Raw genomic sequence first — 19048 nt, 5'->3', positions numbered from 1 at the left:
AATGACTGGAAACTCCTTGGAGAGTCAATAGTCCCTTGGGAGGCGAACAGTGCTGGAGAAGCACTAGGCTAAGAATGCTCCTAGTATATGTGCTATTGTTCCGTCCAGACAGGACTTCTGCTAGAAGGGGAGAGTAAGACATTGGGAGAAGAATGGGGTTGCCTGGGGCCTGGATGTCTGTTACACATACGTTTAACGCAAAAATACTTTCTACTCAAAAAGAGAGAGTACACAACCAGCGTGCCTTGTTTGTGAGAAATTAATGGTTGTCAGGGCAAACCTAGTAATGATTTGGTAATATACACTAATGACAAATCATTTGAATAGCTCCTAAAACCATATGTCTGATGCCCTGACCTTAGGTACAAAGTTTATACACGTAAAGAACCTACAGTGAAGGTAAAATGCAGAAGCGATTTTTTACACCCTGGAAATGGGAAATGTAAAGCATTGCCACTCATGACAGGTTGAAAAAAACGCTACCCAATGCTCATAGAAGAAAAGAAAAATAGGAATAAAGGGAAATGTAACTCAGCAATTTATCAGTTTAATAGTTACTGATAGTAATGGATGACTAAACTCTCTCTATGAAAAGGATCGCCGTGGTAAGCTAATGGTGGAGCGAATTACTTTTGCATGGTTGCCCTGCGTATTAGGTGAATGTCAGTTCTCAGTAAAAGTCGGCAGATGTACTAACTGGTGGGGCACCGAAAGGTGTCTCAGTGTTATCAAGTCTGATGAAGCCTAGTTTAGAGAATGCCATTCTCGTTAGAGAAAACTGTTATAACTGAGATAGGTTGGACTGGAAATCAGTGCGTTGCTTGGTACTGTACAGCCTAAGCTACGCAGTTACCAGGATTCCTTAGAATCTAGCATAGACTGATATGCAATGTATGGGAGTAATGGATATATGATCAATACCAGTGCTGAGCCGCATTAACCTAAGGAGAAAATGCAGCTTGAAAGGGAGAGGGCATTGTGCCATCCAGAACCGCTCCACCTAGGAGAAGTGATCAGGGAGATACTCGAAGAGCTGCTGTTACCGGAATTATCTGCAGCATGACTATTCCCTCTTGGGAAAGGTTAAGGATGCTGTAGGGTGGATTGATTTAGGGAGACCGGTAGAGCGTAGTAGGCAAATGATAACTCGCTGTATGGATGGAGGAAAGAATTGCGTGGTACCAGTCATAACACTGCGGATATGAAGATACCGTCTGACTGATATTTGGAGACATGGTAAGACCATGTTAGATATGGATTGACTATATGTAATTATCCTTCCGTTCACTGTTTGCAAACATAGCATAAGAGGATTCGAGTATATAATGTCGTGGCATACAACAATGCTTAATGGAAGGTGATGCAGAGTGTACCCATAATATATTCCTCTTTTTAAGTTGCGATAAAATGGCAGCCTGAAAGTAGTTGTTACAATCATGATCATAACTGCCCAGTTGAAAATCAATGACTGCCCAGCAAGTAACTGAGAAGACTTATGACTTGCCGTAACTAAAATGATTGAGGCAGAATTGCACAGTACCACAATAATTTCTCTAATGAAGAGGAATAATGTAGTTGCTGATGCTCGTCCTGACTGTATAGACATGAGCGTCATTGGAGTAACATAGGAAGAAAATGACCCCTTATATAGAAGGGGTATAAGGAGGGTGGTGGTTGCAACATAGAGTTGTCATGGGAAATACAATGTCTTATAGATCTACTCTCATTCCCTCTATGAAAAGGAAGCATAAGGCGGATGACTAGGTATATCCATGGTGATAAGTGATACTAAGACTCAACCATCCTACCATTAGCTCACCTGCAGAAGGGGGGAATTAAGTTGATACATAGTTGTCATCATGACTGGTCATGTGCGAAACCGAGGCATGAACTATACAGAGTTTCTCAGCACTACTATGATTCCTCCTATGCGAGGGGGTAATGTAGTGGATGATAGTGGTCATCCTTGAGTAGACATAAGGGACACTAAGCTGAAACTGATTAGCTCAGTGTCCGCAGGAGGGGTATAGCTGGTAGCAGGGACTATACCTAGTGGCAGCAGCTATACCCAAGGTCTTCTGTGTCCCCCAATGATACGGACGTGAAATTTATAAATATTTAAGATATGATCATTGAACAATGACAAGAACAAAAATAATAATACAATTATTAGCAAATGAAATGGGAAAACATAGATGAATGGGCTGATATCTAATGGTAGGCGATATTAACAGTCACATTACATTGGTAAAAACCCTCCTGAAAATGTCACTTTTTTATTGTACATTTAGAATTTATGATTCATGTAAATATATTTGGTGCAGAACTTAGTCCCTTAAGGCCGCGCTCACACATCTGTACACAAAACACCGCGATTTACGCAATTTCACACAGCGTTTTCAAATGCATACTGCAGAGCTTTTTAACACACTCCATCATTGTGATGGGTGATGAGGTGCATGAAAATAGAGCAAATAATGCTAGAAAATCGCGGTGTTAGAAACGCTGTGTTCAAGCGCTGGTCTGCGAAGCCCTATTGAAATCAATATTGGCACTTTACAGCATTTAGCGCAGCGCTGAACGATTTAAAAATCGGGCTGTGCAGGAGCAGTCTAAGTGAAATTTTAACCTGTTCATGACTAGAGGTGAGCGAGCGTACTCGCTAAGGCAAACTACTCGAGCGAGTAGTGCCTTATTCGAGTACCTGCCCGCTCGTCTCTAAAGATTCGGCTGCCGGCGGGGGGCGGCGGGGGAGATCGAGGAGGAACGGGGGGGGGGGGGGGGAGATCTCTCTCTCACTCTCTCCCCCCACTACCCCCTGCTCACCACCGCAACTCACCGCTCCCCCCCGCCGGCACCTGAATCTTTAGAGACGAGCGGGCAGGTACTCACATAAGGCACTACTCGCTCCAGTAGTTTGCCTTAGCGAGTACGCTCGCTCATTTCTATTCGTGACATAACTAATTTTAGCATTAAGAATCAGTAAATCATTTCCCTTTTATGTTCCAGCAGTCAGAACTTTTTCATCTTTTCATCAGTGCAGATGTTTGAGACCTTGTATTTTGCAGGACAAGTTCTACTTTTTATAAGAGCTAATTTTGGGTACATAGAATATATTGAATAACTTTTATTTATTTTTTTCCTGGGGGCAATGGAAAAAAAGCAATTTCACCACTGTTTTCTGTGACTTATTTTTACGGCGTTCCTCATGTGGTATAAATATTATGTTACCTTTATTGTACAGGTCATGATGGTTATAACCGCACCACATTCATAAAGGTTTGATTATGTTGAACTACTTTTAAATAATATCTTTTTTTTTATTTACAAAAATACTTGATGTGTGCAGAACATTTTTCTTTTTCTTTGGACAGAGCTGTATGAAGGCTTGTTTAGTTGGGGGACAACTTGTAGTTGTTAAAAAATCAGACAAAGATGTATCATTTCAGATTCATTTACACCTTCAATGTGACCCGTTATCTATACAACTCCTTGGAAGAACAAACTGAAATACAATGAGTGTTTTAGTGTGGAAAAAACAATAATGTGGTTGCATAAATATGCAAAATTAATACTTTGTTGATATACTCTTTGACTTTATGACAGCATTTAGTCCCATTGGATAGGTTTCTATCAGCATGGCACATCCTGACTTGGCAATCCTTGCCCACTCTTCCATGCAAAATCGCTCCAAATCTGTCAGATTGCAAGGGTATCTTGTGTGAACCCACAGATTTTCAATGGCATTCAGGTGTGGGCTCTGACTAAGCCATTCCCAAACGTCAATCTTCTTCTGGTGAAGACATTCTTTTGTTACTTTGGGTTGTTGTCATGCTGAAAAGTGAAATTCCTCTTTTTATCTTCAGCTTTTTAGGAAATGCCTGACAGTTTGCGCCAAAATGGACTGATATTTGGAACTGTTTATAATTTCCTCCACCTTGACTAAAGCCCCAGTTTTAGCAGCAGAAAAACAGCTCTGCAGCATAATGCTGCCTCCACCATGTTTTACTGCAGGTAGGGTTTTCTTTTGATGCTGCGCAGTATTGGATGTATGTTAAGCATACATTTTGGAATTAATGCCAAAAAGCTCAACTTTGGTCTCCTCAGGTTATAACGTGTTCTTCCATATACTTTTGGAAGACCTGATATAGGTTTTGGCAAAACATAGCCAGGATTGGATGTATTTCTCTGTTAGAAAAGGCGTCCGTCTTACCATCCTACCCAACAGCCCAGACATATGAAGAACATGGGAGATGTTTGTCACATGCACTACACAACCAGTACTTGCCAGAGCTTAGCTCTTTATAAACCATGTTTTTGTTGGAAAATGTTCAGAAAATCCTATTATAATAGTGGAACTTTATATGGGGCAAATCAGTATCACTTTACATAATGGCAGCCTTGTACTGACTACTATTTATCATGAGTTTAAATGTGATTGGCTGATTCTGAACACACCCACATCCCCAAATATAAGAGGGTACTAACACTTATGCAGCCTCATTATTCTAGTTTGTTCTTTTTATTTTTCCGCCCAAAAAGATTTCTGATTGTTTTTCCATGGAATTGTACAGATAACAGGTCACATTAAAGGTGGAGATAAATCGGCAATGACTCATCTGTGTCAGATTTTTTAACATCACAAAACATGGCATTTTAAACAGGTGTGTAGACTTTTTATATCCACTGTATACAACTCTTTTATTATTTTTTCCCCTGTTTTGGAGGAAGCAAGATGAATAGAGAAAATGGCTCTTTTGGAATTTCATTTTTAGTTTGTTTTTTACAGAATTAATTGTGATAGATAAATACAATATTTTATAGTATGAGGTGTTATGGATGTGGTGATACTGATATAGTATTTTTTTTATTTTCTCAATATTAATACCCTTGTGTAAGGAGAAAAAACTTTTAAGAATTTTCTGTAAAAAAGTTTAGATGCCACTGTCAGCAGGAATGATTAATTGAGGAAGTTCTCATCTTTCCACTCCTACTCCTATTCAGGAAAAAGGACTCCTATATGTGACAATAAGAGAAATATGTTTTATGATTGATGGAGAACGGGGGAGGGTTGATAACATGAAAAAGAACTCCATGTTACTTTCTACAGGGAGAGAGACACATGAATTAAAAATCTTCTATGCTGCCTGCTTGTCCCTGTCCCTCTTCCCCTTTCACTATATACACGCACTGAAAAGTGAGAACTGTAAACTCTGTATTTTTGACCCCATTTCAAACAGCTGCAGCTCCGGTTCCATCAGTGCTAAAGAAAAGCCTCTGCTCGCATTTTAAAGAGAAGAATCTTGACTTTAAAAATTAGTTCAAAAACATGTCAGTATCCCTGAGAGAACCACAGCTACAGCTGTTTGAAGTTGGACAAGCTCTGTTGTTTTCTCTCCCTACCTGGTGGTATTGTTTGCTTCTGTTAATCCTGTGTTTATTTATTTATTTATCGCTTTCCCCTGATGGGTATATTTTATTACAGCCTACTCCTATTCTTCACGATTTAGGTGCGATTTGTTATGCGCTTTTCTACACTATAAATAAATATGTACTAATGTGTATATTAGCCTTCATGTTAGGTTTATTGTATCTTTGCTGGCTTGTGACATTGGTTCTCCTCATGTATGATTAAGATGTTAATACATTTTTGTCTCTCTATATTATTCTTGCACAGCTTGAAAAAAGGGTTGCTAACCCAAAAAGTTGCAATTTTTCTTCTGAAGTTGTACAATAAAAATCTATTTTTCTGCATTAATATATGTGGTCGCTCACTCTCTATTTCCACATAACATAAAGCCATTGACACTGTCTTTCAGCTGAGTATCGCATTCACAATTTTTCTGGGGTTGTGGAACCTCTTTTACTTTGAACAAGCTCAGTTCGTTCAAAACTGTAACGCCTTTTTCCTGCAGAATGAACACAGCTCATACTAAACTGTAGGGGGCTTAAACAAACGTTAATTTTAGTAAAGCATCACCAAACACATACAAGCTGACTGACTAGTAATCTGTTGTCTATTAGGGAAATCTTTGATTTAATGTAATCGACCTAAAATCTAATAAACTTTATATACACTCCCAGTAATAAGGCTGCTTTCATATCTGCGGCGGGGATTCCTTTTTTCTGCTCCATTCAGGGAGCAAGAAAGGGGAATCCGCTGGCCGAAGGGATCAGTCTTATGACGCAACTGAACAGCGCTGAACAGACCCCCATTGACTATAATGGAGTCTGTTCGGTTTCTGCTCAGCTGCCCGCTATTTCTTCTAGTATTTTGTGCCGGATCTGTGACAGCAGCCCAAGTGTATCCTGTTGATAAAGCAAACATAAACTGCCCCCCAATGCTCCAGCCAATAGTACCCTCTCATACAGTATGTTTGTCATGTAACCTTTCCTGTGTCAATAATGTAGCACAGAATTAGGTTGGGAAGCTCTTTGCCTGTCCCAGGTGGGCTTTGGTACCTGGTAAGTTGAACGGCTTCTGCTGGCGGGTGCATTGTGGGGACGGGTGGAGAGGAGAGGGTGGGGTGGCGCTGGGGGGAAGCGGAGGAGCAGGTGAGGACGGTGTGGAGGAAGTCGTAGAGGAAGGGTTGCTGCTGGAATCTGGCTGGTAGGGCACTGGAATGTGGTCCTGGGAAAACAAAAGAGATAACACATTGGGAAGCAGATGAGAGGAGAGCAGACGCACTGACACATTGGACAAAATTTCTAGATGAAATATGTATAAGTAAACATGGCAGTGTAGTCATTACCACAGTACTGTAATAAATGCACAGAAGTCTTTGTTGATTGGGTGTATTTACTGATCGGTATGTACAGTACTACATGCCTTAAAGGAAGTCTGTTACAAAAATATGCCCCCATAAAGCCTTGCTAACAGTAAGCAGGTGATACGCAGACAGACAAGACTCTGCCCCATTTTGGCCTGAAAGTAAAGTAAGATGCTGGACATCACTGTTTGAACATGCCACATACTAAATCTAAATGAGCTGCGATCTGTCAGGTGTACGGTCATACATATACGCTGGCGGTATATGTTTTTACATATAGATGGCAGTGCATAGGTATTGTTCCATTTTCCTTATTTGTATAAATTAGAGGGGCATGCACGGTCTTATAAGTCTCCTCACTCACTTTTCAGGTATCTTCTCACACGCCTTCTGGGTGCTTTTCTTGGAAAGAGAAGATGCCCTCCCCTGACCCACCAACCGACCCCCTAGGTGTCTCCAAACACTTTTTGGGTGTTCTCCCTAAGGAGAGACGACACACCTTCTGACCCACATCACAGGCCTCTCACCAGCCAAGCCAGAAATCTACTATGCACTGATGAGGGGCAAACGCCCCAAAACAGCTGTCTATGGTATTCTGTCTTGGTTTCCTATTCCCAATCATTGTTTTACAGACTTGTTAAAAAATCGTACACTGATTTGAAGGAGTGCTGCCATCCAATAGATGGCGCTGCAGAGTTATTGTTTCATCTTCCTTATTTACATATACGCTGTCATGCGCAGCTGACACTGGTCCGGGCTGCCTGCTTCTTATTTTTTAACAGTACCTCCTCTTGTCTCATGATTGCTATCGACAGCTCCAATCATAGGGCAAGGGAAGCGGCTGTGGAGCAATGAGTAGCAAACGGCCTAGACCAATATGAGCTAATGGATCACCAATTACATGGATTGTAGCTCATTTACATACAGCAAGTGGCGTCTGTCAATGCTGATATCCCTCATCTTACTGCACGTTCAGGGCAAAATGAGGTAGGGTCTTGTCTGTTTACAACGCTTTATGGGGCATATTTTTATGAAAGACCTCTTTTAAAATACATTTGCTTCAGGACATATCGTGGTCTGTCACCACCCTCTCCACTCAAAAGCTGAAAATTCAGTTAAATGGGGTGGTCTGGCCCCAAAAAATGCTCAGAGTGCTTTGACATAATCTAGAGCCCTTCACAGTAATAGACAAACTAAAACTACAATGCTTTATTAATAATGGTTAAAATCTCACGGGGCTAAACAAACAGACTCACATATATCATGCACAAAGAAAAGAAGTCTCTTATACCCCGATGGTTAAATTGATATCTCAAGGAGTCTTGGACCGATTTCAGATGTAATTGGTCCAAGCACATGAGGTGAACAGCTCTTAAATGGACTCATGTCCATCATGAGTATATGAGAGTCTGATTGGAACTGTCAGTATCAGTGCAGAGATGGATCAAAGCTCTGCCAGATATAATAGCCGGAGAGAGTATTGCTCAATCACCAACTACAGAGTGATGGTCGATAGATGATTGACCCGATCACTCGGAGTGGGTATAGCTTGATAAAAAAAACTATTCCTACGGATATTTAAATTAAGTGAATACTCCCCCTCAGTGGTAAGACCAGATGTTCACTCAGTACAACTATGGAGGGGGTCTATTCACAATGTTATAGTTGATAGGTCACACATCATGAATGATTACTTAATTTAAAGGGGTTGTCTCGAGGAAGCAGTGAATTTTTTTTTTTGCCCAGTCCCCCTAATTAAGCATACATTACTAAGCCCCCCTGTAAATGACTTTTCTAGCTGGTTTGTACTTACAGTTCCAGCGTTTCAGCAACTTATAAAAATTTTCCCAAGATGGCCGCCGGCTCTTTTCCCATCGCTTGCTGTAGCCCGACGTGCGCGCTCCCGAGAAGCTACCAGCTGTGTCTCCCTGACAACCAGACGCCCCGCAGCCGCCGACCGGACCCCTGGATTGAACACGGCCAACCAGTCACCCACCGCCAGGCAGCAGGTAACCGGCGCAGCCCCCCCCCCCCGACACAGCGGCAGCCCCCCCCCCCCCCGGCACAGCGACAGCCCCCCCATCACAGCGACAGCCCCCCCCGGCACAGCGACAGCCCCCCTATCGCAGCGACAGCCCCCCTATCGCAGCGACAGCCCCCTCATCACAGCGGCAGCCCCCCCGGCACAGCGACAGCCCCCCCATCGCAGCGACAGCCCCCCCATCGCAGCGACAGCCCCCCCATCACAGCGGCAGCCCCCCCATCACAGTGGCAGCCCCCCCCGGCACAGCGACAGCCCCCCCATCGCAGCGACAGCCCCCCCATCACAGCGGCAGCCCCCCTGGCACAGCGACAGCCCCCCCCATCGCAGCGACAGCCCCCCCATCGCAGCGACAGCCCCCCCATCACAGCGGCAGCCCCCCCCCCGGCGCAGCGGCAGCCCCCCCGGCCCATCACTTACCTGGGCGGCAGGACGGCAGGACGGCGGGACAGCTGGGCGGCTTCTTGGGACAGCTGGGCGGCTCTGCACCTTCCTCTAACAGAGGATGGTACAGAATGGCCGCTCCAGCGCGCTCCCGAGCAGTGACAGCTCGTCTGCGCATGCGCAGAAGAGCTGTAAAGGGGAGCACACTGAAGCGGCTCGTGCTGAAAGGAGAAGAATGGACTGCGCAAGCGCGTCTAAAAAAGCAAGCTGCCAGCGAATTTAGACGGAACCATGGAGACGAGGACGCCAGCAACGGAGCAGGTAAGTGAATAACTTCTGTATGGCTCATATTTAATGCACGATGTATATTACAAAGTGCATTAATATGGCCATACAGAAGTGTATAACCCCACTTGGTTTCACGAGACAACCCCTTTAAGTTCATGGTTCTTAATCTAGGTTTGACTACCATTCCACTACCACTCAATTACTCCTATGTCACTGCCAGAGATAGCCAACTGAGATATCTCTAGGGGTCCATTTAAAGTAAATGTAGCGATGGCAGGCATGCACAACTAGCCGCTGTGGCATCTGCATGACAGGTAAAACCTGTCGTAAGATAACCCTTTAACCCCTTCATGACGCGGACCATTTTTTTTCCATTTTCGTCCCCCCCCCCCCCTTAAAAAAATCATAACTCCTTTATTTATCCATCGACGTAGCTGTATGAGGGCTTGTTTTTGCAGGACGAGTTGTATTTTACAATGGTGCTATTTAATGTACTATATAATGTACTGAAAAACTTTTAAAAAAATCTAAGTGGAGTAAAATGAAAAAAATGACATTCCGCCATCTTTCAGTGCGTCTTGTTTCTACGGCGCACAAACTGCAACAAAAATGACATGATAACTTTAATCTATGCGTCAGTACTACGATACCAAAGTTATATATATATTTTTTTTACTGTACTATTTTTTTTTTTTAAAGACATTTAATTTTTTTCAATTATTTTCTGCGGTCATCTTGTGCGCGCAATAACTTTTTTATTTTTCCATCGACGTAGTTCTGCGGTGGCTCATTTTTTGCGGGATGTCCTGTAGTTTCCGTTAATACTAATTCGGAATACGTACGACTTTTTGATCGCTTTTTATTGCTTTTTTTCTGGGAGACAGGGTGACTGAAAAAGGGCATTTCTGGCGTTCTTTATTTTTTTTTTCAGACAACGTTCACCGTGTGGGGTAAATAATGTGCTACACTGAGAGATCGGACTTTTACGGACGCGGCGATACCAAACATGTATTTTTATTTTATTATTTAGACATTTTAATTATAGATATGGCAAAAGGGGGGGGATTTAAACTTTTATTCTTTCCTTTTTTTTTTTTTTTATTGCTCCTTCTTTCACTTTACTTTTTAGTCCTCGGGGACTACAATATGCAATACGTCATACTGCATTCTGACAGGCAGCCTATCAAGCCACCCCACGGGGATGGCTTCATAGGCAGTCTCTCAAGGCAGCCCTGGGGCCTTTCAGAAGGCCCCCGGCAGCCATGACACCTGCACGGCTCCCCTGATCACACCGCGGGGGGCCATACAGGACCCCCGAACAGCGGGGTCTTTAAATGCCGCTGTCAGAATTGTCAGAGGCATTTAAAGGGTTAATAGCTGCGAACGGCCGATCTCGGCTATTGCCCGCGGGTGTCAGCTGCATACATACCCCGACGCTCCAGGACGTAAAGGGGTTAAATGAGTTGTCCGGCCTCTTAAAATTTAAAACAAAACAAATGCTTGAAAATAATAACAGACATACAGTAACTCATACAGTACTCCTTTAAGGGGCTGTTCACATCACACCTTTTATCTACATTTATAGTATACTTGAAATGTATATAAAAATGTATGCAACTCCAAAAGTGCCATATGTATACTTTTTTTGCATATATGTTAAATACATAGATGGACTTTTTAACATAAAAAAATGTGTGGAAATGTATATTTCTTTTCAATCAAGTTTTGTTTTTTGCTATTTAAGAACAAAAACATTTATGTTAAAAGAATGGAAAATACGTGATTTGTTTTCCGAGTGTGTTTTCACTTGGACAAATCACGGCCGTCTGCCTAGGACTGAGTTATGTAATGCAATCCTACGGCAGTGGGAACGGGCGGAAATTTTGCGGGAAATCCCGCCGTGGAATTTCCACCCGTGTGCAGGGGCTTTAAGGGCATTAAGGTTGGACAGAAAAGTGTGGTACACTACACTTTTCTATCCCACTAAGGAAAAATAACCAAACATAATGGAAGTCAAATATAGTCAATTTGAACTACATTTGACCAATTACAGTCTATGGGCATGTTAAGCAATACTTATAGACTTGACAGATGGTTAAAGCAAGATGTCAACACCCCTTACACCTGTGGTTGACTTACACATCTGAACTCTCTTCATTTTACAATCACAGGATTAAGGAAGCTGGGATATGAGGGGCTGTTTGACAGATTCCTCACAATAATGGGCTAATGGTCACCACCGACAGTTTCACTCCATCTGCAGGGTCAAATTCCATTTGGGCTTTTAAAGCCCCTAGTGTTATATTCAGGGCAAGGCATTCAACAGCTCCAAGGTATAAGGATGCTGTAAAACAAACCCTGACATCTTAGCTTTCCGGACTCCTGTAGGTTTCACATGACGCTAGGCAAGATTACAGTAGTCCCCCAAGTGACAATGACCTCAGAATACCATATATTCGTTATACAATGATCTTTCCTGGGTCGCTGTAACTTGAAACCAGACTCAACATACAATGCCACAGATAGTCCACATCTGCAGCACATGTGATTGGGTAGTAGATGCAGCCAATCATGGTCCTTTTACTGGGAAAACAGCGGTATTATTGAAGTGCATGCACTGATTGGCTGTGTAGTAGCGTCACTCTATAATACAGTGCGGTACTACATGTAGTTTGCTGCTATCTACATGTGCCAGGATGTGCCTTTAGTACCAGAGTGGGAGGCTTCATGTTATTTTTCTGGTATACTGTGTGACCCTGAAGCTCCTGTCCTCTATATAAAAAGTGATTTAGTTCTCTCTGACTTTGAACTAAAAGGACATGCTTTATCTCTATTAGTTATCTGTCTCATTTTCATTTTGTATCTTTTTTGAGTTGACATTTTGGGGGCTTTCAAACCATTTACTGGTTTTCAATAGACATTGAGCCTCTGAAAGGAAAAAAAGGGGAGGAAGGAGATTGTAGCACATTATAACAATCAAAGGAAGACAAATAAATTCAACTTGAAATGTGCTCACCTGGTATGGTTGTGCCAAAGAACAAGCACAACTTCATATATATGCTTCAAAGTGAGACATAGGAAACCCATGTGGTGAATTCTCAGAAAGATGTAAGCCTTTGTTCGTTTCCTGGCTAAAAGCCCATTTATAAGGAGCGCTGATCGCTCAATTAATCACTAAAAAGCCATTGTTTGAGCGATAATCATTGCATCTAAACGCACGGCCATCGTGCACTGCTAGCTGATCGTTAAATTCAGTCCAACCTAAAAATCGTTCTTCAGCCTTATTAGCAGTTCTCCACGGGCAGTGCTGATAGCATTGTTGGAGAACAAATGAACTGAATGTAGATAAGAGCCTATTAACTGCTTTCAGCTAAAGCTGCATTTGCACACCTAATTACTCTTAAGTAGCTGAGTAGCTACTTAATAGTTTATGCAAAATGATCGCTCAAACTGTCCTATGAGCAATCTTTGAGCAATCATCGCTCCATGTAAATGAGCCTTAACACATCAATAGTGCCGAGCCAACTTTTAAATACGATTAACTGTTACAGTACATTTGTAAACATAAAAAAGTGGCAACATTTTTCAATTCTGAAATGGCATAAAATGTGCATGTCCAACAATGGCATTTATCACAAAAAAATGGCACTACCCAACAGGAGCCCAATCGATTAAAATACAGCCAACACACAAGGAAAATTCCACCCTTAAAAGAAGCATGTAGTTGCAATATTAAGCCATCCTAACAGGTCTTTTTATATTGCCTGCGAGTTCTATTCAGGATGATAAAATTGCCTTTGAAGATGCTGCATCTCGTCAGCATGAGCAACAGAAAAATGTTCTTGAATGTGAGTAATGTGATTGTTTTATTCATTGTTTTATGATTTGTCAGCTAATGACTTTTAATGTCATATTTTACTAAATTTAGTTCGCTCATGTTTTAATATTGCATATGCTCCCTTTAGTACGAGGATGGAATTTTCCTGGTATTTCAGCTGTATGTTAATTAAGCTCCTCCCATTTTTGTTGAGAGGTACCATTTTTTGTGATAAGTACAGTTGTTGGACATGCATATTTTATGACTAATGAAGACCGCATTCCGGAGTTGAAATGTATTGCCCTTGTTTTTATGTTTACAAATAAGAGTTAATCTCATTTCAAATTAGCTTGGCATTATTGTTGCGGTAGTCTTTTGAGTGCAGCGGCCACCAGTTGATTCGGTTTATGCTACTTGAAGTTGTCCGTAGGGTTATGATCTCATGTTACAATAGTTTCAATTTACAATGGTTATTCCAAAAGGAATATTATAACGTAAGGGTCCTCTGTACTGTAGTCACACTGGACTTTTTGGCGCTTGAGTGATTATTCTTCAATGAATGTGGGTCAACATGCAACCAGTAACATTAAAGGAAACCTGTGATATCACATAAAATGCAGCACATTAATTAACTAAGTGCCCTTTTACATGGGCCAATAAATCGTTCTGTTCTCCACGATCAGCGAGAATCTGAACAATTGTCATTCAGTGTAAAATCATGCAGACTGAACAACGAATGATAATTCTTTTGCCGTTCAGTTTATACATGCCTAAAAACTGAATGACAAATCGGCCAAGTGTAAACAAGCAGCCATTTATCTATGAGCGACTGCCTGTTAGAGCTGAGCGAACATACTCTGCCGAGCTTGATGCTCGTTCCAGTATTATTGTACTCAATGGTGCCCATCACTCTAAATTTTTTGTCTGGCAGGAAGGAGGGGGGGAGAGGGGGAGAGGGAGGGAGGGGGGAGAGGGAGGGGGGAGAGGGAGGGGGGAGAGGGAGGGAGAGAGGGAGTGGGGGAGAGGGAGAGAACCAAGAAAAAAAAAAAAAGCTCGGGACCCGAGGTCCCACCTATTAAAATACTCGACTCTCCCAGTGTAGTCAATGGGGTTCGTTACTCGAGTAGAGCTCTCGAATTTTACGAAAAGCTCTGCTCAAATAACGCGGACTCGAGCATTTGGCTGCTCGCTCATCTCTACTGCCTGTCTCTGTGAACAGAGGCGGGCCGGCAAAATGATCACCGGCTCGCTCTGTCTCCATTCACTGAGTGATGATGGTTCCTGGACAGGTAGCCCCGTGTAAAAGAACCCTAAGAATAGAGGATACCAATGAGTCAAATTGTGGCACTAGTTTTTAGCGATTTGGTGAAATGCATTGTCAAAAACAGTAGGCTAGCCACAAAATAACCCTGGTTTTCTGTTTAGGTGAAGGATATGTGAGAATTCTGGATGTAAAGGGAACAAGCTCATTTTTTTCCATTATTCAGCCTGGATTTTTTTCCCACACATTTTCTCAGTTCTGTCCGTCCTCCTCCTCACCAGTGTTTGTTTGTTTTGTTATTAACTTATTTTATTTATATGTAAAGACACAATGCCTAAAATCCCTGTATACCATCTGGGAAGAGGCTGGAAGCAGATGGCTCCGCAGCCATCCAGTCAGTTCTGCAAAGGAACAAGTGAACATTGTGCCCTCAGCATAACCCCTCTGTCACTCGCCCACTGCTCCTCTAGTAATGTAAGCATGCTTCCCCTGCGATCTTCAGTGCATTCATCAGGAACCTTGTGACGTTAATCAATGAATGGCCTTAGAAGTCTAGAATTAACAATAAATCACATTAACTTTGTATTTTGCATCAAGACTTCCATAACATATACATGTATGCAGAATATTCTTCTAATTACCATTACTTGGTGAACAGTCACTGAAGTGTAAGTTCTATGGCAAGGAAGCATTTGCTCAGGACTCTAGCAAGCACATTACATGTATCCCAATAAAGACTTCAGTCATTTCTATTATATGCACAATATATTTCGTGGAAATGATCTTTACAGGCAAGTCATTACAACGTTACTCTTTTTTCACACAAATGCAATAGTTCAATTCTCTGCATATAAAGCCATTTCTTCTTAAAAGAAAATAAGGCAGCGTGCCTTTGGAAAGAAATATCTGTCATTGTCCGTACTTTGCACAGATGAATTGTTCCGTGTTGACAGGGAAACATACATGTCTGCCTAGAAAAGTGGGAACCTGTTTAATAATCTCAGTTAAAATTGCTATTCTGCTCTCCATTTCAGACGTCGGTTATTTCTGGTCCGTCTGTTCAATCTAAGTTTAGTGTTATGTTTAGCCTAAACCTTACACCATTTTATTATACTTTATTGCTTAAGCTGTTTGCTTGGGGCGCTGCATTCTCCACCAATATGCAGCCATTGATATAATGTTCTTGCAAGTCATCGAGTGCTTATATTAGAGGCAACTTGTTTCTGAACGTAATAAACAGGATTTCTTCACAAATAAAAATAACACTTGCTCCAATAAATATAATTTGTTCACTTTTTCAAGCTGCTTATAACTCCATTCAGCCTTTTAGGCCGGCTTCACCCGCTGGAAATGCTGCAGAATTTCCATAGTGAAGCTGCAGCGGATTTGAAAACCGTTGTGGATTCTAAATTCGCAGCATGTCTATTTATGCAGCAGATTTTTGCTGCAGCTTTTAAGCCTTGAAACACAAGGATTAAAATCCAAGACAATCTGAGGCACTTAGGTGTGAATTTGGACATTGCAGATTTCCAGGGTATTTGCTGGGGGTTTTCCCTGCAGAACGCCTGCAGCAAATACACGGTGTATGGAGGCATCCTTAGTGTCCTGGTAAAGCTAACGAGTTATTTCCTAATCATTATGTGATGTCACACAACTTTCCCGGACTCGTAAATGTCAAAAGGTCTACTTGTGATGCGACACTTTCCTTGACTCAGTGTCATAACAGGGCAGATGTATCATTTTGAATTTCCTGGGAAGCTGGCAAAGTTGGGTGTCCATCTTTAAAGCAACCTTCCGGTTTTGGGACACAATTTTGTCCATCTTGTGCAGATGCAACTCTGTTCGGCAGGCTCAAGGTCCTATTTTCAGATGTCCAAGATATCAAAGCACCTAATTGCCACAGTGCATTTGTAGCGTTAGCTTACCAATGTACTATACCTGCTCTTTGATTGGCCAGCATTGCTCACATGATCAGTACTGGCCAATCCTAGAGCAGTGCACAATGCGCATTAGGTAACTAGTAAAAATACAGTGGCCATCTTGGATAGGTGAAAACAGTGAATCAGAAGGAGATCGGCATAGAGGAATGGCAGCACTTAATATATCCTTCTTTCAGTCCGGGGACATAATTTTGTCCCAAAACCAAATGAAAGTTTTAACATACTTATTGAGGGTTCAGTCACACGGGCACCGATCTGCCCGTGTTTCAGCACAATAAGACGGCCACATCGCGTGCGGACGACTCTCTGCATGACCGGTTCCATTGCCGGCCATGTGTTCTTTCTTTCGGACGGTGCGGAGAGTTGTCTGCACCTGCAGTGCAGCGGTCTTATTGTGCAGAAACACGGGCAGATCGGCGCCCATGTGACTGAGCCCTGATACCCAACTTTCTCAGAAACAGATAAAATTTCCTTGTGCATAATGTAACTATTACTGTAGTCTGAAACCCCTTAAACTGGATACAAGCAGGCTGTAGTACAAGATCTCAATAGTGTGAGCAGATTGACTACTTATTATGCACAGTAATCGATGAATTCATTGTACACTAATGCTAAATTCTCGCCTGCGTAATTTCCCATCTTTAGCGTTAGACGTAGTAGCTTACATATATTTACACCATCCGTATATTTACTGTATATGTTAGTCCTGAGGTCAAACAGATGTAGGAAAAAAGCCTTGCCACGCTGGAGTCAATTGCCTGAAGAGACCACACACTCAAATAACCTGCAATACCCACTGAAGGCAAAGGGAAGTTCAATGCTTCCGATCTAGAAGTAACCATGAGTTAGATCTTGCATTATAAATGAGAAGAACATGCTGTAATTGCAATGACTGGCATAAAACAAATCAATGTAATGCAATCAGGTCTGAGTTTCCTGTTATCTGTTGTGTGGTGTAGATGTGCGTATTTATCATTTGTCCTTGATTCTATTCATCTGTACAAATGCATTATCATCCATGCCAGGCCTGTAAATTCTCCGGTAGGTATATCCATACGTCTAGGCTATTGATACTGACAACATAAATAAACGGGATTTGACGAACAAAACTTCCTACATTCAGTTCCTTCATTACAATCCTCCAACTAAACCAGAGCTACATGATTGTATGCCGATAGTAAGCAATGGTATCTATGTGCTGATTGATGCAAATCAGACACAACGCTTGAAACGCTAGGAACATGTCTACATGATTATTGCAAGGCACATACAATATACATGTTTGAACTATATGTGACAGCTTTTTCCTCTCATCTGGTCATCTTCTGTTTTATATCTATAGCTAGATGGATAATATGTGGTCAGGCTGCTTACTGGGCTGGGCAGAGCTTTAATGGCTTACCTTGTTAATTTTGTTGGTTTTAGGAAGGGTTTGGCTAACATGGAGGTCTGAGTAACGTGGAGGTTTTCTTAAGGGATTGTTGATGTCACATGGTACAGATTCAGTTCTAACTAGTCGTGCTGAAATGACAATAAATCAATTGTTAGTTAAGCATTCTAGGAAGTTATCATTTCTTTTACGGTACAGAAGTAATCAATAAACATGTGGCTCTTGCTGGATATCCCTCGATTAGCCACAACAGCCCACCTTCTACAACTTACTGTATGCTAGCCAAAAACATTTCAGTACTCATATCAACAGTATTAAATGAGTCCCTTAGACTAAGAGTGTTTATTGGAGTGAGAACACATAGATAACAACTCTGGCTGTATGAGGTCTCTTGTGAGAGGAACAAACTTTTCACAAGTTTGGCTCAGCGAGTTTTGTCCAAAAGTTCGGTTCAGTCCAAATTAGCTTGGATAAACCCTACTAAAACTAGTATTGAACTCTGTCTAAGATGGTGAAGGGGGTGGGGGTCCTTCAATAGATGTGGCTCATTGGTTAGCACTGCCACATTGCATCATTATGGTCCTAGGTTCACATCTGACCAAGTAAATCTGACTCATCTAACTAAATCGGACTTTGTAAAACTCCATGTAAATGTTATCCTTAGTCAGTTTTGAACTTAGGACTCCAGCACTGAAAGGTAACAGTGGTACCACACTTCTTTTTCTAAAGTTTTCTTAAATTTTTAAATATTTATCAATACATCCATACATATATATTTATAATATATAAACATAATAAAAATTATAAATCATCATTCTACTACTATCCTGCAATTGAAACCTCTGTACAACAGGATACATACCTCCCCGATGTATAATTAATAAATGACATGGAGGGGCCTCTTTGGTGCATTTGTTGTGGCACTTTAGTCTAAAGAGAAAAAGAAAAACATAAAGAACAAGTTAGTATAAAGAGGAATACATAAGTAGACAATAACAAAGTAGAGTAAGTTGTAAAAGAAGCCAGTAGGACAGTGAGAAAGCCAATTTTATCTCCAGTGATTCCAGTGATGAAATCAGGGCCATAATGAAAGGGTCTTTGTGTCACCATTTAGCACTATGAGAAAAATATAGTGAAGCTGACGGGACCACTGCAAT

At 41.7% G+C, this 19048-nt stretch overlaps 1 protein-coding gene across 1 annotated transcript in view; it reads right to left on the bottom strand.

Moving 5' to 3' along the window:
- KSR2 (kinase suppressor of ras 2) overlaps positions 1-19048 on the bottom strand; it is a 349612-nt gene that overhangs the window by 92162 nt on the left and 238402 nt on the right. Inside the window, exons 8-10 of the mRNA XM_066601915.1 lie at positions 18754-18821; positions 17904-18022; positions 6463-6631 (exon numbers count right to left, since the gene is read on the bottom strand). Coding sequence (XP_066458012.1) covers positions 6463-6631; positions 17904-18022; positions 18754-18821 — 356 coding nt within the window. The remainder of the gene's footprint in view (positions 1-6462; positions 6632-17903; positions 18023-18753; positions 18822-19048) is intronic.

Source organism: Eleutherodactylus coqui, chromosome 5, assembly GCF_035609145.1.
Source record: "Eleutherodactylus coqui strain aEleCoq1 chromosome 5, aEleCoq1.hap1, whole genome shotgun sequence".
Lineage (NCBI taxonomy): Eukaryota > Metazoa > Chordata > Amphibia > Anura > Eleutherodactylidae > Eleutherodactylus > Eleutherodactylus coqui.
The sequence above is the reverse complement of the archived record's forward strand: the minus strand, read 5'-3'. Positions and strand labels throughout refer to the sequence as shown.